This window comes from Saccopteryx leptura, chromosome 5, assembly GCF_036850995.1.
Source record: "Saccopteryx leptura isolate mSacLep1 chromosome 5, mSacLep1_pri_phased_curated, whole genome shotgun sequence".
Lineage (NCBI taxonomy): Eukaryota > Metazoa > Chordata > Mammalia > Chiroptera > Emballonuridae > Saccopteryx > Saccopteryx leptura.
The window spans coordinates 85411742-85435266 of NC_089507.1; the positions used below are offsets into that span (position 1 = coordinate 85411742).

The 23525-nt window shown below is 40.5% G+C and overlaps 1 protein-coding gene across 3 annotated transcripts in view; it reads left to right on the top strand.

Annotated features, from left to right (window-relative positions):
• Window positions 1-23525, top strand: part of NFKB1 (nuclear factor kappa B subunit 1) — a 131241-nt gene that overhangs the window by 31212 nt on the left and 76504 nt on the right. For all 3 annotated transcript variants that reach the window (XM_066384707.1, XM_066384708.1, XM_066384709.1), the window contains one exon: window positions 3914-4012. In XM_066384707.1, coding sequence (XP_066240804.1) covers window positions 3914-4012 — 99 coding nt within the window. The remainder of the gene's footprint in view (window positions 1-3913; window positions 4013-23525) is intronic.

Here is a 23525-nt window from a genome sequence, read left to right on the forward strand (position 1 = left end):
AGTAGCTTATCTAGATCAACAACCTGCCAAATTATGTAACAACTTCATTCATCCAGTTTACATTTCTCTTAGTCATTCTTCAGACAGTCTTAAGCCTCAATGCATACATAGTTCTGTAAAACTTCAGTTAATTATAGATCCTTGGTATCTTACTATCTCTACCAACTTTGCTTACCAGTCACTCCTAGGGAAGTTAAGCACTCTCCATTCATATGGAAATACACATACATGCAGCTCACATACACAGAGTTATACATCCATCAGTGGTGTCCATGCACATGCAGAACTCCTTAATCTTCCTCCTACCTTTGATAGCAGCAGCCTTTTATGTTCTGTCTTTGAATCATGTACCTTAAGATACTAAAACTACCAGTGGGGCATAGATAGTATTAGAATGAACAGTTGAGTTGTCTTCCTTCTGGTGTTAACTTTGGACTCAGACAGGAACGTTTTATTTTCTCAGGCTCTTCTTCTTACCACTGGATTCTGTATTGGATCCCTGGGAATCGAAGTGGCCTTCTAACCCTGCTCCAAACCTATGGATAATATTGAATAGAAATTGGCTGAGACCAGTGCTCTGAAAAGGAAGGAAATCTTTAATACCTGTCTATAGATTTCAGTTAGCAGGGGTTAGAAGTAATGTCCTCTCTACAGAATGTGGACAAAGCCAATAAATCTCTGAATGGATTTACTTACCAAATTTGTGTGAGACTGAGAGTGTATATACCTGCTGTCCTGCAGTTTTATTACCCAATACCTTTCCTAAATGTTTTTAGTAGCTTACCTGAGTGAGTGTAGCACTTTTCATTATGTAACACTTAACAAATGCTAACTAGGCTAAGAACTTAAATAAAGCATTTATTGTATTATTATAATCATGGCATAATATATGTATTTGGATTTTTGTCAGCATTGAAAAAGGGTATAAACATCTTAACTATGACCAAATAAGACTATTCTTATGAGGATGGACTTAGATAAAAATTTCTGATGTGGGGACCGGAATGCCACATGAGACTTGGGGTATTGTTCTATTTGCTAGTAGGTGACACATACTGACTCCCAGGCTGCCAAAGTGACTTTTCTTGCTTATGTCCAATTCTATAATAGTGAATTCTCACAAGAGATTATTAATTCTCTCAAAGAACCTCCCAGGGAAATGTATCTCTGAAATTCTATGCAGTGGTCTGGCTTTCTGGAAGTTTTTCTAATTGGAAGATCTAGATAATGTGTGAAACTGAAAAATCAACTAAAAACAATTTGTCTACATACCAAAGAGTATTTTTAGATACTCATTTTCATAAGCATAGCACTACAATGAGAAGTTTAAATACAGTCTGAGTCTAACAGTTATAGGGGAAAATTGATGTTTATACTTTACCTAAATTGTTATATAGTTCATAATTTAAAATTTAATTCACTAAAGGTGGAGGTGTAAAAGCTCATCTGGTTAAAACAATTGTTTATTTACCAAACTGATGTTATTTTGATGTCTGACTCCAGTGAAAGTAAGAATGTTGTATTTAAGTCAGACTTTCTGAGGGTGAACGTAGCCTTGCCTTTGAGGTTGATGACTCATTTTAAGCAAATGGAGTTACTGAGATGAATGGCTGTGGATTCACAACCCTTTAATCTGAAAAATTTAGAATCAGAAAAGCATCCAGACTAGGCGTTGAAGACATTCTATCTTCCTTAAAAAAAAAAAAAAATGTAATAAATTTTCACCCTCAGGTTAAAATTCTTTTAGAACTTGAGATGCTCTTGTGCAACCATGAAAAATATTTATTGTTTTATTTTTAACTTAAGCAAACTATTGACATGTCTTTTAACTCATATTTATTTGATACCATCCCCAATAACATATCACAGTATACGTGCAAATATATCTTCAACTGTCCTAAAGGAATTTTGTGACTCAAGAAAATGAATTGCTTTATTACATTTTAAAAAGTAAAAGTTAGAAAAATGTTCTTTTTTTCTTTGAGGTATCTTTGCCACAGTTCTCCCCAGTACTGACAGAAATGAGTCATAGCATAGAGACCTTTATAGTACTCAGTTCTGTTGCATACTATTTAGTGGTAATTATCTAATACTGTTTAAAAACTGAAGTTCTATTTAAATTGAGTAACAGTAAGTAAATTTCTACCTTATTTCTGGAAGCTAACTGTTGCATATGCTGATGCTTTTTCATGCCTTTAAGAATTTCATTTAATTAATCAAAATAAGCCACAACTTTTGTCTACAAAAAGTATAAGGCTGAATTTGTAACTTATTTTTTAGTTTGAATTTTTTGAAAGGCCAAATGAAAGACTTGCCTCTAAAAGACACTTCCCTAGTATGTTGGCCCCAGTTTGCTGAGCTGATCATATGCTCCGGACCCACCTGTGACTTGAGGCACTCTCCTTCACTAGAGAATTTGCAACACGCCTTACTCACCTCATGAAGCATGCTTTAGTGCTGATCCTCTTTGCAAATCAGTAAGATCTCAGAGAGTATGGAGACAGATGTTCCAGATGCCAGAGGTTTAAATTCATTCAGGGCCCCTGGACCCCTCAGAGACTGTTTCCCAAAGCCCTGTGTGAGGAATAATAAACTACAGTGCAGTCTAAGGTGGGCAGAAATTTCACATTGATCAGTGAGCTCAAAGCTGTTAAAACCTTTGTGCTTGCCAGCATCACAGTTGCTTGGAGGGTGCAGGGTGAAGCCCCTACCAGCTAGTAGTGGGTGTGCAGAGCTCCTCATGGTCCAGTGCTCTGGCATTGTTTAGCTGAACTTAGTCCCACAATAAAAATAAATGAAATATGAGAGTATTAGTATATTAACATAATCTTTTCACCAAAGGGTGAATTTGAAAAAAACGAAAACCATCTGGTTAGTGACTATTTAATTATAAACTACTAGATTGACTTACATCATTACAAAGGTGTCTTTCAGGAAATACATCGAAGGTTCCCTTAATATTATTATAAAATCCATTCTCATAATTTTCTTTGTTTTATTTTTTGTATACAAATATGTACACAAATTATAAGTTAGCTTTGTAAAGCATAAAATGTTAGAACTAAGAAATACATTAAAGATACTCTAGACTAATCTAATTTGTATTGGTTAAAACACATGGGATTTAGGTGTTTGTCAGCCCTCAGTAGTTCACATAGTGAAGACTTCCAGCTAATTCTACATTGATTTATAAACTATAGAAATGATCCCTGAAATCAATGTCTTTACATTGATTTATAGTAGTTGTAAAATTCTTAGTTAAAAATATTTCAATAGACTAGTTTGAGACTCATTCAGATCAGTTCATATAGAAGGCTTGAGCTTGATAATATCAATAATCATAAAATAAAAAATCTTCTGAATTATTGAGAGCTGGACAAATGCGGAGTCTAGCGTAAGATGTTCTACAACACTGAAGTGCTATATTTAACAAGGCATTTCTGTGTTCCCTCCTGAACCAACTGTAATCAGAGTAGATAAAGGAATTCCTTTAAGTAAGAGTCAAGGAAGCATAACTTGAAGTGATACGGCCAAGTTCAGAGCGTGGCGGCAGCAATTTGAGATGAAGAGGCTCTGGTTCAAACAAGCTGTAACACGTCCAGTCCGAGGGCTTACGCTATGTAACTCTTCAGCAGTTCACTCTCTGTGTATGCCTGGCAGAGAGTTTCTGCAGGGTCAGGGACCTGGCTTCTAAGCTACAGCTCAGTACACAAATATCAGTTAACCTCAATGTTCACAATAAATAAAATTATGGGGAAAATGGTTCTCATTTACGCAATCCGCTTTCACATATCTCTTGGGTTTTTTTCTCATCTAATACACAAAAGAATTAAAAATTTGTATATAACTTCGTACCAGTGCTTTTCAGTAAGTATTTCTCAAACTAGTTAGCTGTGTGTGCTCACCTTTGCAGAGAGGATTTCGTTTCCGGTATGTCTGTGAAGGCCCATCCCATGGTGGACTCCCTGGTGCATCTAGTGAGAAGAACAAGAAGTCCTACCCTCAGGTCAAAGTAAGTTCATGATATCCTTCCATGTGGATTTGGAAGATTTGATTTCCTAGGTGTGAAAGTGGTGAACTGTTTTACATGAATACAATTTGCTTTTGCCCCTCAATTGAAATACTCATGTGATTATTATAATTTTTAAATAAAAATTTTTCTCTTAGCAATAGAACTGACAGATTTTAAAACTTCATTATTTCCATTTAATAGAAATTACTTCAACAATAGCTAAACAAGTTTTACTATTACTTGATCACCTTTAAGGGTTTTTTAATTATCTACTTCTTGGCTCTTTAGTAAGTCTTTGAAAGAAGTGCTTAATTTCAGCTCTTGAGAGATTTATTGAAAAATGAAACGTGACTGAGTGTATGGTTATATAGCATAGTATTTAAGGTCATGAATTCAGATCCAAACTGTTACTGTCTGCATGGCTTTGACTAGATCAACCAACACTTCTAAACCTCTGTGCCCTAATGTGTAAAATGCAGAAATAGTGATGGTATATATATATTTAGAGTCTCTTAGAAATTAAATGAGAAGACATACATAGATAAGAGCCCTACAGAGAGCCTGGAAGTATCATTGAGTCTCTGCTTAGCAGATGTCCATTGACATGTGGGATGCTGGGAATGTGCTCTGTGATGATATGCCTGTGGTGTGCTTGGGCAAGCCCTCTACACGTCTTCAGGGTCCTTTTGTTTGTTCATTTCAGAAGAATATCTTTCTCTAAGTTAACTTGGTTTTTTATTTTCATAAATGGTGTCATATTTTATAGACTGATCTATAATAGTTTTTGCAGATAAGCCAGTCAACAGTTGCAATATCATTGTTTATAAAAATTTGAATTTGTTCAATAATTCAAGGCTTCAGCAGAAGATTATCAATTTAGTTCGCATTGAGGTGTGCGTGCCCCTTAGGATGTGACACACTGTTGCCCTCAGTCTTTTCGTTTGTTTGTTTTTGTGAATAGGTGAAGGGCAACAGTTCAGGCCCTCTGTAAAATCATGATGTCAAGGAAATTTGTCTTTGGTTTTGCCAGGCTTGTATTTGGTTTTCTCCCTTTCCTCATTCCCCACTTCTAGCCCAGACCTTTCTAATTTCTTAACCCTGTTCCAAAACAAAAAACAACATACTGTAATGTTATTCCTTACCTTTTGAGTGACACCGACCCATATTGTAGAGTTTGGGTCCTACCAAATCACATATGCATTTTAAGTCTTCGAGCTATCCTGTTGAATGAAAGATGTTTTTCTTATTCAGGGTCATAGGGAGGGTATATATGATGTGATTAGCCCACAGGAGACCACCGTCTATGGTCTCAGTCCTATTTTTTTTTTTTTTGTATTTTTCTGAAGTTAGAAGTGGGGAGGCAGTGAAACAGACTCCCTCATGCGCCTAACCAGGATCCACCCGGTATGCCCACCAGGGGGCGATGCTCTGCCCATCTAGGGCGTTGCTCTGCTGCAGCTGGCGCCTGAGGTGGAGGCCATGGAGCTGTCCTCAGCACCCGGGACAACTTTGCTCCAGAGGAGCTTTGGCTGCAGGAGGGGAAGAGAGAGAGAGCAAGGAAGGAGAGGGGGAGGGGTGAAGAAGCAGATGTGCACTTCTCCTGTGTGCCCTGACCGGGAATTGAACTCGGGACTTCCACGTGCGGGGCCGACGCTCTACTGCTGAGCCAGCCAGCCAGGGCTTCTCAGTCCTTTTGAATCAAGATAAGGAAATTAAATAAAGGAACCAGCATTTATTAAGCACCAAAGTTTTGCTGCGTGTTTTGTATACATTACCTCTTTTAATCTTCGTAACAACTCTGGTAAGTTAACCATGTAATTTAATGCCCATGAAGAAACTGAGGCTCAGAGAGAAGAATTAACTTGCCTTTCTCACAGACTGGTGGCTTTTTATCCTATAGCTGACTATTGCTCACAGAACTCTCACTTGGATTGTGTGCATTTGAGGTGCTGGGGACAGGGATCTAGGAAACAGGGCATAGGGGGACAATGGTGAAACAAGGGGCAGTGAATTATAACTATGGAATCAAGAAAAAGAGAGGCTCGGGGGACAAAGGGCACTCAGATATTAGGTAGCCAGATCCATCCAGCACTTACCTTTCTAACACATGTGTGCCATATATATAAATGTTGTATGTGTTCATGTGTGTACTTGTGATAAGAATAATTGAAAAATACATGTTATCGGCATTTACACTGATTTAACTACTGAAGAAATACGTAACAAAATTCTGTACAGAAATATAAATTATGGTATTTTCATGAACTATTTTGTTGCTCTGATCTTTCGTAGCTGAGTAACAATCATTGATACTAACAAATACATAGCATTAACTTTGTTGTAAATTTATTATCTAGTGAAAAGCTTTATGCATCCAATTATGCTCAGTCTTCACACCTCCTTCTCCTGTAGGGTTGCTGCCTTATATTTACGAAATAATTAGAAATGAAACAACCAAATGGACATTAGGTGTTCTTGTCAATTTATAGTTTTAGTATCAATGAGTTTAATACTTAGTGGGAAATACAGGTATGTAAGCAACTAATAATAAAGGAAGTCAAAATACAAATGTGTAAATTGGTCATTATTAAACTTCAGCTACAGCTTTATTATTTCACTCATTTATTTTTTTATTCACTAACTCAACATATATGTATTGAGCATTAAGCATTTTACCCAGTTGTAAGAAAAAGAAGAGTAGTTTAGAGAATCTGTTACAAACTGGCATTGTTCTCCTAGTAAGTCTATCATCATTTACTGAAAGTTTAAATGACTCTGCTGTTCGTAATAGTTAAAGGAAGTAATTTTATTTATCTTAGAAACTCTTGTTCAAAAAATGAGGAGGAGGAAGAGAAAGAGACGCCGTGAGATATTTTTTTCCAGAATTCTTTTCCCAATATTATTTTCAGTAGTCTTTTCATAATAGGTAGCTGAGGGTAACCTTCCAGTTTACAAGGGGATTTTAAGTCCCTTTGCCCTGTAAAATTCAGGCACAGGAAAGACTCGCACTCGGTGTATATATCTTACAGGAGGACCTTTACACTTGACTCTGTCCTCTGCAGTAGCTACCTAGGCGCCCACTGTGGGAGGCGGTGAGGGCAGCAGCGGGCAGACACGGCTAGATCAGGCCTTCACAGACTCAGCCCTGTTGACCTTTTGGGCCTGAAAACGCTCTTGTAAGGGGCTTTCCAGGGCATTGCAGGATATTCAGCAGCATCCCTGGCTGCTACCCGCAAGATGCCAACAACTACCCTACAGCTGTGACAACCAAAAATGTCTCCAGACATTGCCAAATGCCCCCTCGGGGGTGGGGGTGCAAAACCGCCCTACTTGAAAACCACTGATCTGGTGCAGCATCGAGTCGGCCTTAACCTTTGTCCTTTGCTTACTTTTCTACTCTAAAGCCGTAGCACATAAGGATTGCCTCAATATGTTATTTTGCAAATATACATTTCCTGGTTATCGGAAGATACTTATTTCCAAGATGATGATCATGGTGACTGTATAATTTCTTCCAGAATCTCTGAGCTGGTGTAGTTAGATATTAAGCAGAAAGATAAAAAAGAGAAGAAAAAACATTTAAAATATTCCATATTCCATGATAACTGCATATCTGAAAGTTAACACAGGAGTTCTGTCGGCTCTTGGCATAAACTTAACAGAAGAGAAAGTGAAAGTGGAGATGGGTTCAGCCAAGGCTGTGAACCTGCAGAACAGCTGTGTGTGAGCAGTGGGAGCACAGGTGGAATGGTCCTCACTCACCCTTCTGGAGGAGGGAGCTAGAATGGAGAGTGCCCCCACTCGCTCCAAGAATCCATTCCACAGGGACTTCAAAGGGAGAAAATTTAATTTACTGAGGAAAAAAATGATATTTCCAAGATTTACATACCTACGTATTTAATAAAGTACATTTATTCAAGCTTAACGGTAAAATGTTACGGGCTCTGCCTTTTCCTCACCTGTGCACAGCCTCTTACTCTTCTGCCCCCTCTAACCTCCCTCTCTTTTCCCATAATGCCTCTGTGAGATCACACCACTCCCTTGAGAGCCCTGGAAGGCAGGTGGTTCAGCGTGCACTCGCTCAGTCATATGCAGGCAGCAGCAGGGTTGCGTCTGACCTGAAAGCTCTTGAAGCAGGCTGTGGTTTGGGAGTGCAGACCCCTAACTGTACTTCCAGGCCACGTAAATTTATAATCTGCTTGATTTACTCTCTTGCTGATTGTCTAAATATACCTCAAGTTAAAATATTTTAAAACCAACTCCAGGAGGCTACCCCAATCCTCCTTTACCTATTAAAATTTTGTCCCATGTTTAGAACCCTATTTCAGATAAGCTTGGTGTAGGCTAGCTTGGACACTCTCACCCTGTCGAGATTGTTTCTAGAACTCAGGCTGCTGAGCCATCTGGTGCTCTGCATGTTTCTTTCCTGTCAGAGAACCGCAGTTAGCTTTCTAGAGTCTGGATAAGTCTTCACATTCTCTTCCAAAAATTGGTTTTAATTATACAAGATGTCAAGCATATAGAACATTATAAAACTGATATAATAGACACGATGTATTATGATCTCAATTTAATACATTTAACATTTGACCATATTCACCTCTGTGCTTTCTCCCTCTTTTGAAAATAGAACAGTTACATCTAAAGCCCTCCCCATTCATTATTCTGAGCTTTCATTCTCTGAAATGTTTCTACTGGCTTCATCCTTTTTCTTTTTGTTTTATTTTTCTTTTTAAGTAAGAGGAGGGCAGGTAGTGAGACGGACTTTCACATGTGCCCAATTAGGATCCACTGGCAAATCCCCCGCCCCCATCTGCGGCTGATGCTTAAATCAACCGAGCTATTAGCGCCCAAGCTCGAACCAGCCGGACCACTGGCTGTGAGAGGGGAAGAGAGAGAGGAGGGGAGGGAAGAAGAGCAAAGCAGCAGATGGCCACTTCTCTTGTGTGCCCTGCCCGGGGATTGAACCCAGGATGTCCGCCTGCACAGCTGGTGCGCCATCCACTGAGCAAACCAGCCAGGGCTAGGCTTCATCCTTTTTCAGGGCAAATAAGAGTTAAAACTAGGCTCCATTGAGGATTAGTGTTCACTTTGATCCCATTGATTCCTCTTTATCATCTAAATAAAACAATGTGGAGTTTATTCTGTCTCTTACAGCAAACAATAATAATAGAGATGAAGCTAGATAAAGTAAATATGCAGTCTAACTCATGTCTTGCTCTTTTTAAAAAAGAAGAGTTTCCTGTTGAACACACAGTGATTTATTATGCTGTCCTATAACATTTGCCTAGTTCTGATTTCATCGGGCTCCTAATGGCAGAGGCTGGCAGAAAAGCACCAGTACCTTCTTCCTTAAGGCCAGGCTTGTCCTTGCCTGTTTCTGACTCAGCAAGGAGTGCCAGGGAAGGCTCATTTCCCTCTTTTTCCCAAAAGTTATGCATGAGATTTTTATTAATCAAACAAACTGCCTTCCTCTTCACAGAAGTGGAAAGGTGCCCAAAGGAGCAGCCACACGGGGCTCTGGAACCCTGATTCTCTTCCACAGCGGCAGAAAGCTCCCGTTCTCAGCTGATGGGACATCCTCTGGTGTGGCTCACCCCATGCCAAACAGGAATCGGCATCAGTGACCCTGATTCTAAAACACAGATAGCTTGCCTGTGGTATGCTTATTTTCTCTTTAGTTATAAATATCAAATGCAGTGGGCTACAACTTGAAACATAGCTCATGTAACTATTTTTAATCAAATGTTTTCTGAAAGCTGGTTCTCACCTGTTTTCTTTCCTGAGTGTTTTATGTTAACAGGAGGCACGTGATGAAATGTTTAGGTCAACAGCAGCTTTTTTTATTGTTCCCTCAGCCCCCAATTAACTTTTTAAAGTCAATTCCTGGTGCCTCTCACTTTAAAATCCTAAAGGCTAAATTTCTGTCAAGGTCAGATGAAGACTGGCTGATCTGCTAGGGCATTTAAGGATATCACATATCCTTGCATAATCTCCCTTTCCTCTGTGTGGACTTGTCTGATATGAGATGCTCGCCATTTTAAGGATCTAGTTGTAATATCAACTTTGAATAATTTAATCTGTTTCAATTACTAAAAATAGCAGGGAAGAAGATCACCAACAATCAGTTAGGCAAGTGTATAGAACCTAGTTCATAGCATTTATTAAAATTTTCATTCAGACTCCTAAACTGTTCACTATTTGCATATGTTAATAAGGAAAATCACCATTTTTTTGTACAGAGACCTGTGCTATACGTAGTGAAGAGAAGGGCTTTGTGGCCTGGATCCCTTCTGGTGGTGTCAGAGGGATTTTGGACTTCTGGTTTTATATGCAGATTTTATGTGAATACACCTTTTATCAGATTCAGGCGTCCCCAAACTACGGCCCGGCCCACAGGCCTCATGCCGCCCTATGAGATAATTTATCCAGCCCCCGCCGCACTTCCTGAAGGGGCACCTCTTTCATTGGTGGTCAGTGAGAGGAGCACTGTATGTGGCAGCCCTCCAACGGTCTGAGGGACAGTGAACAGGCCCCCTGTGTAAAAAGTTTGGGGACCCCTGAATAGATCCTCAAAAGGCAGGACCCGAACATGGTTAAAAGCCAGTGCTGTAGAGTACATGTTACTTAAGCTTTTTGACAGCAACCAATTAAAAAAAAACTGGTGTGTGCATATATATATATATATATATATATATATAGAGAGAGAGAGAGAGAGAGAGAGAGAGAGAGAGATCTTTAAACGTTTTTCATTTTATATTTTTGTACTTTTTCATCTTATGTTTATATTTTTGCATTTTTAAAATTCTTTTAAAGCCAGTTGAAATACTTTAGATTTCTCAACACAAAGCCCAGCAAAGCCTCTGCTCACTGTGGCGTAGGGTAGAAAAGAGGGGAGGCTTGGTATCAACGGGTTTCACTGCTTTCCTCTCTTGCTCTTCCATAGAGCTGCTGATTAAACATGAAATTGTCTAATAATGATTAAAGCCAAAAAGCAGAAAACAACTCACTTAACAAGTATTCAGTGAAGACTGTCTGATCCTGCTCTAAACAATCAGAAAAAACTCCCATGTTTAACCACAATCTAGACTTCTAGGTAATTTTTCTTTCAAGTAGTTCAGAAGTTTTTTATTTGGCCCCTAGATCAAAATATTGCCTTGTAGAATGTTTTTAAAAATAGACCTCTTTGTTTGCATGGGGAACGGAGGGCCCAATGGGTGTGTAGAGGGTGTTATATTGAGTGGGACACTTGAAACCATGTCAGCACAATAAACTAAAAATTAAAAAATAGCCCTCTAATTTTGCTGTATGTATTCATAGTCTCTGTTATAAACTAGAGGAAGCTACTTACTAGAGGAAACCTCCAATGCAGGTCAGAGCTGTGAAAATCCTTGAAAATGAGTAGAACCATAAGCTCCTTGAATTTGAAAATTGTTTGAATTTTCGTTTTGTTTTTGTCGGTCCTGGCGTGGTAACCTTCCTCTGTTGGCCGTTCCCGTTTTTCTCCCCTCTACTTTTCCTTAAATGCATGATTATTCCTGTGACAACTCATTTGCTCTGAAGCAAATCTTTGATGTCTTCTTCTAACCCCAGGGTCCCAGTGATTATTGTATAGCATCTCATTTGATTCTGGTTTTCAGGTCTCATTAACTCACATGCTGATTATTCTTCTTGATAAGGTAAGAATATGCTAAAGCACTCCAGCCCCAAATGTGTAACCCCTCCTCCTCAGACAGACTTTCTCAGCCTGTCAGCAGATCTAGAGGGGAGGCTGCAAACCACCCTGCAGTCTCAGTCTCCTCCCTCAGACTCCAGACAGATTCCAGGTCAGAATCCTCGAACCTACATTTACGTCACCAAGGTCTCATAAGGGCCGACTGGAAGTGCATGCAGATTTTCACAAACAGTGACTCTCACCTTTAGTTCCTCATCTACCCAACAGAGGGATTACAGGAAGAGTTCATTGCGCTTATTTATATCATCACATTTAATCATGGCAGCAATCCACTGAGGTGGGGTCTATGGTCCTCACTCAAAAAACGAGGACACTGAAGCCTAGGAAGTTGTAAGGCCAGGAGTTGCAGCCATCGTGGTCGTGCGCATTCAGGTTCTCACTGGATTCAGGCAGACAGGAAAGAAACAGCGGAGCCGAAGGAGAGTGGGCTGTTCCTTTATTAAAGTCTCGCACTGGCCGACGAGCAAACACAGAGAGCTCCCAAAGCCACTGACACATTCTCCGGTTCCACAACCAGGAGAATCTTCTCCGGTTTCTCCTAGAATCAAAGGCCTCACTAGTTTCAGCAGAGCTCGCAAAGCCCCTCAGCTCTGGTTCCCCATCTGCACACCTCCTCTCTCTGCAAAAACTGGCTGCTTCTTCAGCACTCTGCATTCTCTCCTCTCTCACTCTGCAAACATGGCTTCTCTCCTCTCCTTCTGCTCTTTCTGTTCAAAACTTTCTGGTGTGAAAAACATCTCCTTTTGCAAACATTAGCAAAACAATAGCACCTCCCAAGCAGGAAGGTAATTTGCAGTCTCACAGACCACATATACTTGGTGCTGTCCGGCCCCCAATGCAAACTATAAGTGAGCAAACATAAAAATCCTATTTTACAAACTGATTTCACCAACAGAAGTCAAGAAGCTTACTCTGAGTCTTACAGTCTTTCAGAGATGGAGCCCATGATTTCAATTCAGGCAGGGTAAGTTAAGATTCTACACTCTTAACCATTAATTGTCATAACATTAAGAGTCCGTCTCTATTTGTGGGAGTCCTTTGAATCTGGGGTTCCTTATCCTCGGGGTGCATCAGAGTCAGTAAGAATATACTAAGCACAGAGATTACTGGGACCCACTCCAAACAACAGATGAATGAGTAGGTATAACCAGGGAATAGAATATTATGCCACTGTTTTAAAAAATAATTACGAAGGCTCTGTACCTCATGAAAAACGGCTTATAACCTAATGCTGAGGAAAAAAGCAAGATTTCAAATGGAAATCATAATCGCTGAAAGGATTCAACTCAAAGGGTTAAAGTCAAGATTAGAGACAGTAGAAGAAAGAATTATCAAAATGAATAATTAATCCGAAGTAATTGTGTGGAATGTAGCACAGAGAGACAGAAAACTTGAAAGAAAGGGTGAGACATAGGAAGCAGAAGAGAGAGAGACAGGTTTCTAATTGAAGTGCTGGAGGGAGGTAATAAAGCTGCAGGGTTCTGGTCTTATACTTAGAGGTTCTAGGTCTGGGGTTAGGTTCAGGCAGCTTGTGGACCACACTTTTAGGTTTGAAAGCATTCCTCTGAAGTCAGTGAGTGCAGGGCTGGGCATGACGTTGATTTCTAGTTTTGCCACTTATTAGCACAGTTATTAAACCAGGCCAGGCCTCAGTTTCTGCATATATAACACAGATAAATGCTACCTACTTCATAGGATATATATATGTATAAATGGAATTGTTCAATGCATTGCATTTAGTAAACACTTAAAAGTGATAGCTGCTTCTGTTTTTACATACCCACGTACATTATTTTGAGTATTAAGTGGCAACTTTGCTAATTGGTTTATGGAACCAGGAATCTACACAAAAGCTTCACCAGTCCACTCATTTATTTTCAACACAACCTCACTAATAGGTTTTGCTTCCACTCTATTTACACCATGCCTTTCCTTCTCTCTGGGGTTAAGGTAGGTAACTGAATACAGATGCTATGCCAAAAGCTTACTTTTAGATGTAACACATGATTTCTTATGAAAATTTTATAGATAGCAAGAGGCCAGAAAGGAATTTATTAAATTCTCATTAGGCTCCTTTACCTGTTTTCTCTTTGGCACTATGCATATACAAATTTGCATTAGGTATTGTTTGAGTTTCCTATGGCTGCCATAGCAGATTATCACAAACTGGGTGGTTTAAAGCAACAGAATTTTATTGTCTCACAGTTGTGGGGGCTAGAAGTCCAAAATCAAGGTGTCAGCCTGCTCTTCTGACGGCTCTCGGGAGGAATCCTTCCTTACGTCCTTCTAGCTTCTGGTGGTGCTGGCAGTCCTTGGCATTGCTTGGCTTGTAACTGCATCACTCCAGTTTCTGCTTGTCTTCCCATGCTGACTTCCCTCTGTATCTCTGTCTGAATCTCCCTTGCCTTTCTCTTATAAAGACCCCAGTCGTTGCATTTAAGTCCCACCATAAACCATCTGCAAAGACCCCATTTCCCAATAAGTTCACATTTTAAGGTTCTGGCTAGACATGAATTTGGGGGAGGACACTAGGCAACCCCATTACAAGTATATTGTGGCATTAAGCTTTAAAACCAGTGGTCCTGAAACTATGAGATAATGACCATGTTAGCCCCGTGGTGTACTGGGAAGGGCATTTACATGCATCCATGGTGTTCCCTTATATGCTGTTATTATATTCAATACATTTAGAGCAGTGAAAAAAATCTTTCAAGTCAAAGAATTTTGCCAGTATTTTAAATAATTTATTCAAGAAAGTGATTCCTATGCTATTTGTCCATTGAGTGGATGATGGGCCTTAAATGCAATAGTGTGCTAGTAAGTGTTTATAGAGCAGGTTCTCCAGGAATACAAAATAAGGCCCTGATTTATAGCATTTGTTTATTTCCTTGATATAAATTTTCCCACCATGGTCTATTTCAAGTTACCAACATGAAGTCAACTGGCTTGCAAATTTTCTGAAAATTTAACAGTCAACTCTTGTAAGCAGTTCAAACCAACTCTAGCACACCAATGCAAGGTTTCATAAAGAAAACAGATATGAGATCGTGTCCTAGATATTAACCCAATGAGCAGTAGTCAGATCAAGAAAAGATAATAAATTGCTTCATATAAAGTTCTTTATTCATGTGTTATATAATACCAGGGGCTTTGCAGGGTTTTAGTAAACACATTAAGTGCTGAAATGGAGACGTGTGTGATACAGTAGGTAAACTGAGCTGTGGTCTAGTGAGCAAAATATCATACTTGACAGCGGAGATTGTGCCCTTATAGATGGTGTGATCTTCAACAAGCCACTTAATCTTTTCCAACTTTATTTTCCTCATTTATGAGATGAGAAAAAAAAAACCTATGTCACAGGAATAGTATTGGAAGTAAGTGAAGGAATTAACATAAAAGCACCTTGTATAATCCCTGGCATGTCTATAGCATGAAATGTTCGTTCTGGATATGTTTATGTTTTTGATATAGTCATGAAAAATGTCTGTAAAATTATTGTTAGCACGACAAAGACAGGAATTATTTTTTCCTATTTTGTTTACTGCTGTATCTCCAATACCTGGAATAATATCTAAGTAATATATATATACTTAGCTAAAGAGGCGATAGATAACATGATGAATAATGATAGGTTGTTATTGGAAACAGCAAGGGTCTTCAACCGGTCTTCAAGGCTCCCTCAACTGCCCTTCCATCTTGTTCATTGCACCTCACCAGCCTTTCTTTCTTTCCCCTTCCCTACTTCTCCTGACCTGTGGTATCAGGTGACCTGTGTCCTAGTCTCAATGACTTAGGACACTATGACTTAAACCGTAGGCATGTTAAGAAAATTTTCCAAGTTGAAATGGGCTTTTCTGCCTCAGTTTCTCTATCCAGTGGAATCTTTCCATGGCAAGGAAGAGAAAAAACAACTAAAACTAAGCATTAATGGGAATCTATCTGTTTAAAAAGCTGAAAAGTCCAAAGGAAGAGCTAGCTAGCTTGAACTCTCGGTCCCGAGCCGACCCCGGTTGGCTTCCCTGCCCTCAGCACTGGCCTCTGTCGGGAGGCTCACCTTCTGGAAGGTGGCCCAGCAGCTCCAGGCTCGCTCTGACCCTGGTTGGCTTCCCTGCCCTCAGCACTGGCCTCTGTCGGGAGGCTCACCTTCTGGCAGGTGGCCCAGCAGCTCCAGGCTCGCTCTGACCCCGGTTGGCTTCCCTGCCCTCACTGGCCTCTGTCGGGAGGCTCACCTTCTGGCAGGTGGCCCAGCAGCTCCAGGCTCACTCTGACCCCGGTTGGCTCCTCTGCCCTCAGCACTGGCCCCTGTCGGGAGGCTCACCTTCTGGAAGGTGGCCCTGCAGCACCAGGCTCGCTCTGTCAGGGAACCAGTCCTGCAGCAGAGTCTGCTTTCCCCGAAGCTCAAACAAAGAGTTCAGAGGCCCCACCCAGGTCAGGGGTTTCTAGGCCTCCACTGGTCTGTGTTGTTTTCTGTCTGGTTCACCACAGAGGTATCACTGGGGCCAGGGACTGTGGGACAGTCATTATGTTAACAGCTATTTCCAAGATACACCCCTGGATCTGACAGTGAGATTTGTTGCACCACAAACATGTGGACAAATGGGGAATGGGTGGATACTCAAACAAGAAACATGAGTACTGGTAAAATTCAAACATTCAAAGTAGTAAATATCAACTAATTAACAGACTAAGACTTCTACATCCCCTTCATTGCTGAAATTGTGACTTTGTATACTCCCTCTTTAGACAAGACTGGAGAATGTTTGTGTGACATTCACATTGTTTTATTTTTTTTTTAAGTAAGAATTATTTCTCTATTTAAAAAAATCCGGTCCAGCCTGACCAGGCAGTGGCATAGTGGATAGAGCGTAGGTCTGGGATGGTGGCTGGCTCCAGCAAGGGGTGGCTCGGTCTGCTATACGCCCCCCCCCCCATCCCCAGTCAAGGCACATATGAGAAATCAATCAATGAATAACTAAGGAGCCTCAACGAAGAATTGATGTTTCTTATCTCTCTCCCTTCCTGTCTGTCTGTCCCTCTCTCTGACTCTCTCTGTCTCTGCCACAAAAAAAAAAAAAAAAGGAAAAAAAAGAATCAGGTCAATTTTAATAAACATTCAAGTAATTCAAAGACATGTATAGCCCTGGCCGGTTGGCTCAGCGGTAGAGCGTCGGCCTAGCGTGCGGAGGACCCGGGTTCGATTCCCGGCCAGGGCACACAGGAGAAGCGCCCATTTGCTTCTCCACCCCTCCGCCGCACTTTCCTCTCTGTCTCTCTCTTCCCCTCCCGCAGCCAAGGCTCCATTGGAGCAAAGATGGCCCGGGCGCTGGGGATGGCTCTGTGGCCTCTGCCTCAGGCGCTAGAGTGGCTCTGGTCGCAACATGGCGACGCCCAGGATGGGCAGAGCATCGCCCCCTGGTGGGCAGAGCGTCGCCCCATGGTGGGCGTGCCGGGTGGATCCCGGTCGGGCGCATGCGGGAGTCTGTCTGACTGTCTCTCCCCGTTTCCAGCTTCAGAAAAATGAAAAAAAAAAAAAAAAAAAAAAGAAAAAAAAAAAAAAAGACATGTATAGTGAAAAGTAAGTTTCCTTTCTATTCAAGATCCCTCTTCTCCCCAGAAAGAGGCACTGTTATGAATTTCTTGAGTAGACTTCCAAAAATACTTCATGCATATACAAGCCTATGTGTATATGTTTATGTGGATAAGCACATTATATTTATATATTATACATTCAAATACATATAAATTATAAAACTTATGCATTTATACACATACTTTCTGTTCATCTATAAAATATGCTGCCCCTTGATTTTTTTTCACTTAATGAATTTGGTAGGACATTCCTCAGCAGCATATAGACCTCTAGGAAATTAATAAAACAAAATGGTTAATAACACTCAAGAGCACACTACCCTGAGTTCAAATCTAGTTCCACCCTTTAATAGTTGTATAAACTTAGATAAGTTGGTTGTTAGTCAAATAAGTTTGTAAATATGATATATAGGTTTGCTTGCTTATAGTTTGCATTGGGTGTGGGGGATAGGCTGTAAGCAGGCAGGGTCGTTATAGCCAAAGCTTAGTTTTAAGACTAATCTTTTCCCCACACCCTTGTTGCATGATGTGGGGTGGTGTACTCTCATGAGGAATCCCATTATGCCTCAGATAAGTGACTGTATCAGAGACTTCCTTGTTTGTATATTGGATTAAAGGTTTTGATTTCTACACTATAAAATGGGGCAGAGGAGCCCATGCTGGAGGAGAGCAGAAAAAGGCCATGTGGAGGAGAGGAGAAATAGCCAAGATGGCAGAGTGCTGAAGGAGAAGCCAGTTTGTGCAGAGTTTGTGTGGGGAAAAGGAGATGGGGAACAGAGGTAAATAAGACTGGCGAGTTAGAAACCTTTGATTCTAGGAAACTCGGATAAGTCAGTGACTTTGGGAGTTCTGAATGGAAAGAGAAGTGTTTTCCCACTGTGTGTATTTCTTGCTTGCCGGGTGCAAACTAGGATAAAGATGATGGCCCACCAGTTCTTGGCTCTGTTGTTTCGTTACCGTCTGTCCAAATCAAATGCGAACCTGCACAGGCCAGGCGTTTGTGATGGTGGCCGTGGCTACTGACTTTACATTGGTTAACCCCTCTGTGCCACTTTAAGAGTAGGCTAAACAACAGTGCTTACCACACAGGGTTGTTGGGAAGATTAAAATAAAGTAGTGTTTATAAAGAGCAGTGATAAGTGCTCTGTGGGTGTCAGGTTTAGGTATCTGCCTTATTCTTTGCAAGAAGTGCGTGGCATTTCGTTGCTTACCTGCAGCTTCTCATTACTTCTTTTGTACATGCCATCTTTTGCATCTACTTTGCTCTATCAAGGACTAGCTCAAAAATCCTACCTTGATAAGCCTACTTGATCCCAACTTCTTATTTACACTGAAGTTCTTATATTTTTAAAATATATTTTCTCATTAAGTTGCCTTTTTATAGCCATGAAGTTTTCTTTTTATAAAGGTTCTTAATTTCTTCTGAATTATGGGGATATTTTATACTGACTTTATTTTCAGCTCTTTAGATTATCATTTCAGCTCCTTGTTTTATCATTTATTTCCTATGTAGTTTTCTGCCATATATATATATATAAATATATATATTTAAATTTATTGATTTTTGGTGAGAGATGATGGGGTAAAGAGAGAGAGAGAGAAACATCAATTTTTTTTTTTTTATTATTCATTTTTCCGAAGCTGGAAACAGGGAGAGACAGTCAGACAGACTCCCGCATGCGCCCGACCGGGATCCACCCGGCACGCCCACCAGGGGCGAAGCTTTGCCCACCAGGGGGCGATGCTCTGCTCATCCTGGGCGTCGCCATGCTGCGACCAGAGCCACTCTAGCGCCTGGGGCAGAGGCCACAGAGCCATCCCCAGCGCCCGGGCCATCTTTGCTCCAATGGAGCCTTGGCTGCGGGAGGGGAAGAGAGAGACAGAGAGGGAAAGCGCAGCGGAGGGGTGGAGAAGCAAATGGGCGCTTCTCCTGTGTGCCCTGGCCGGGAATCGAACCCGGGTCCTCCGCACGCTAGGCCGACGCTCTACCGCTGAGCCAACCAGCCAGGGCCAGAAACATCAATTTTTTGTTCCACTTATTTATGCATTTATTGATTGATTCTTGTATGTGCTCTGACCAGGGATTGAACCCGCAAACTTGGCGTATTGGGATGATGCTCTAACCAACTGAGCTACCTGGCCAAGACTACCATATTTTTTAGTGTAAGCACTCCTTCAGAAGGTCTGCCCTGATTTTTCATCGTTTCCCCCGCTAAGTTAGGTGGCTTCTCAGTGTTTCTCTTTAATAGGCCCACGACATTATTGTGTATCTTTATTACTTTTCCTCATATTGTCTCACAGTTACTTTCTTAACCTGGTGGTCTCCTCATCTCTAGATTTTATTTCTTGAGGCAGGCATCCAGTCTTATTCTTTATGATATATTCTTCTGCTGGTAGATGTACAACAAATATTTGCTGAATTAACTGCTTTGACCACTCAATTTTTGCTCACCAATTAAAAATAGAAATTTAAACTTAACTAGAAAGTTAACTTGTTTAACTAGCTAAAACTTGACCATGGGGACAGTTTCTCTTTCTCCTTTTCCTCCCTCTTATGGCTTTAAGTAGCCTATATACCATCTGATGCCTTCAAATTCTTTTCTTAAGCTTAGACATCTGCTTTGAAATCAAAGCTCCAGCTGTAGCTGCTTGATTGACGTTATCGTTTATATGTCTGATAGACTTAACATGGTCAAAACCAAATCCCAAGTCTTCCCCAGCAACCTGTTCCTCCTAATATCTTTCCCTTCTCAAAAATGGCAGCTCCATTCTTCCTGCTGCTCAGGCCAAAAGCCCTGGGGTTATCCTGAGCTCAGGTCTTGCTCCACCGCCCCACAGCTAATCCATCAGGTAATCCCATTAACTGGCTGTGCCTGCAGAATTTAACTAGAATCTAGTCACTCACACCTTTACTGCTGATTCCCTAATACAAACCACCATCCTCGGCATATTTTACCCAGTGGTTTTAAGACTCAGGGATGATTCTTTCCTGAATCAATTTTCTTAGTGACTGATGATTATAAATTTCTGAACTTCTATTTACATCATTCCTTTAACTTTTTGTTAGTTGCAATTCTCATGTTTTTTTTAAAAAAAGCGTTAGCCTGACCTGCGGTGGCACAGTGGATAAAGCGTCAACCTGGAATGTTCAGGTTACCGATTTGAAACGCTGGGCTTGCCCAGTTAAGGCACATAAGAGAAGCTACTATGAGTTGATGCTTCCCATTTCTACCCCTGCCTTTTTCTCTCTCTCTTTCTTCTCTCTCTCTAAAAACAATAATTTAAGTCTTTTAAAAAGTTATTTTTAAAAACGGAGCTTTCTCTTTGTATTCTTTTAAAAACTTTTTTAGTAGTAGTATGTACTCCTGGATTATTTTGTTATTCACTGCATTATGAGACATTCCTGTCATTATTTATTTTAATGCTTAAGTTGTCCCAGTCTCGGCCAGTGGGAGTCTACTGTGCTCGCTCCTATTTCCTTCTGATGGATCCCCACTTGATTTTGAACACTTCCTTATTTCTGAACTAATACTGTGAACTAAAGCTCACTCCCTGCTTTCCCTGCCCTGGTCCTGGAATCAGCTGTCTCTCCAAGAGGCCCTGGTTCCTTTTATGAGAGAAATTTTTTCTTGAATTTATACTGGCACCTCTAACTCCAGACCAACGCCACATTCTTTCTTTCCTTCCCCATTCTATATCTGTATTGTCTTTCTCCAATAATAATGAAAACCTTAGTTGCCAATAATGTAAGTATTCTTACTTATTTTTCTCCCCCTTGTGGTACATACAGAATAGCTTCAGAATTGCTATACCAGTATCCATACTAGCTGCAAACTTAGTACAATTCAAAATTTTTTTACAGGTTTTTTGATCTTCAAATATATTCAAAAGAGAGTATTCAGTCAGAGTAATGGATTCAAAAGTTTCTTGGTTTAAATATTTTTCCTTCTATATCACTATAGGACCATTCGGATATACAGTTCTAGTTTTTCTGTTTATATTTGGATTCAGGAATGTCCCAACCTTGTTGGTTTTTTTAACTTTTTAATAAAATTTTATTTGAGCCAGAGAGGATACATCTGGAAGCAAGATCTCCGCGGACTGAGATAAATGCTTCCAAGCAATGATAGTTTGTAGCCTCTTTTATTCACTTGGAATTAAGGAAGGAAGGTAGCAAAAAGAATGTGAAGGTGGGAGGAAGCAAGGTAGGGATCAGATTACTCAGGTTACTCAATATTTGCCTGACCAGGCATTGGCACAGTGGATAGAGCGTCGGACTGGGACGCAGAGGACCCAGATTCGAAACTCCGAGGTCACCAGCTTGAACCCGGGCACATCTGGTTTGAGCAAGGCTCACCAGCTTGAGCCCAAGGTCACTGGCTTGAGCAAGGAGGCACTCGCTCTGCTGTAGCCAAACCCCCCTCCCCATCAAGGCACATACGAGTAAAGCAATCAGTGAACTACTAAGGAGCCGCAACAAAGAATTGATGCTTCTCATCTCTCTCCCTTTCTGTCTGTCTGTCCCTATCTGTCCCTCTCTCTGTCTCTGTCACACAAAAAAAGATTACTCGATATTTAACAAAAGTGTTCTCTTGAAGATGGTCACACTTTAGGTGAGGAGTCTGAAAGAGGCATCTCAAAGGTATGTTAAACTGCATGCACAGAAACAATGAACAAGACTTGCTTAAGTCAAAAATAAGCCTCTTACTAAAGAAGTTATATGCCTGGGGCATGACTACCCACATGCTCTTCCCAGTTAGGAATTTGTGATCAGATCACCCTCTGAGGTTACATTCTGTGGTACTCCTTTTTCATCCACATGAGTTGAAAATGAATTTCCCAAATGAGAAGGGGAGATGATTGGAAGGCTGTCAGGTCTATGGCCTTTACTGTGAAAAACACTGAATCCTTTTTCTCCTGTGAACTATCATGATCTGAATTTTGTATGTTGTCTCATTTTTCTGTATTTTGCATCTAGTATAACATTGACATAAGCGTTAAAAAGAGTATAAATTGTTATACATGTTCAGTAATCATAAATAGTTGGACTATATAGAAAAACTCAAAGGATAAGTATAATATTATGATTAATGTCATTAGCAGACAGGTAAAGAAAATCAAACAGTTGGACTCTGAATTCAACATCAATCTGTAGGTATACAGGCCTGGCTGTCTTGGGCCAACCTTAGAGTTGATTTTATTGGATTTTTTGAATATCAGTCTCATAACCTTTCATTGGCATGAAATTAACTCTTTAGAAGTCACTATAAGTCAGGTTAGCTTATTAATTTTTAAAATAGAAATGTAGACACAAAATGGATCAGTCAGAGCCTTGATTTCAATTGTGTTCTGGATTCTTACTTTAGAAACCTGAACCCATCTAAACCTAGAACATTCCCTTTGTAGATTTCAGAGCCATCTTGGCCTCACTTCCTTTCTCACATTCACACAGCACATGTTTTTCTAGTGCACTCCATACGGCAGGCATACGGCAGGCATAGTGCGAGCTCTGTGGTCACACACCTGAACAGGATCAGCTCTGCCCCCAGGGTTACATGGAACACTCAGGAAGCAGATGCATACAGATGATAATACAGGTGTTACCCAGGATTTGCTGGTGGAATGTCTCGTCAAAAGATGTTCTGCAGTTTATGTGTGTGTGTGTGTGTGTTTGTGTGAGAGTGTATATGTGTGTGTGTGTTGGGGTGTGCTGGGGTAAAATACAGTCTTACTTGAGATCACCTCCTGGCTAGATAGTCCCAACCTCCTCTAATTTTGACAGAATGCTCATGGCATTTGATACATTTATTTCCAAACTAGAGACCGGAGCTGGATATCCATCTCAGGGAACTTAGTAAGAACAAATTACACCAAACATACCTCACTGTCTAGTTTGACTGGGTTTCCAGATGGTGAAATAGCGAGATGCTGGAGATCTCCGGTTTGGTACTTCAGGAGTTAATAGGATTTCTCATCCTGGTGATGTCAACTGGAGGGATATTTCCAGCCCCAGGGGCCTTTCCCCAGGCTCTTCGGTATATTTTATCAGTGCCTTCAATGAGGGCCTTATCAAATTTGCAGTGAAAGATAAATAGACATGAAGTGATAGGTAACTTAATTTGAGTTCAAATTAACTTTGAAAAGCTGGAGCAAAAGGCTAAATTCTTAACAGTGCTATTTAAAAGAGAT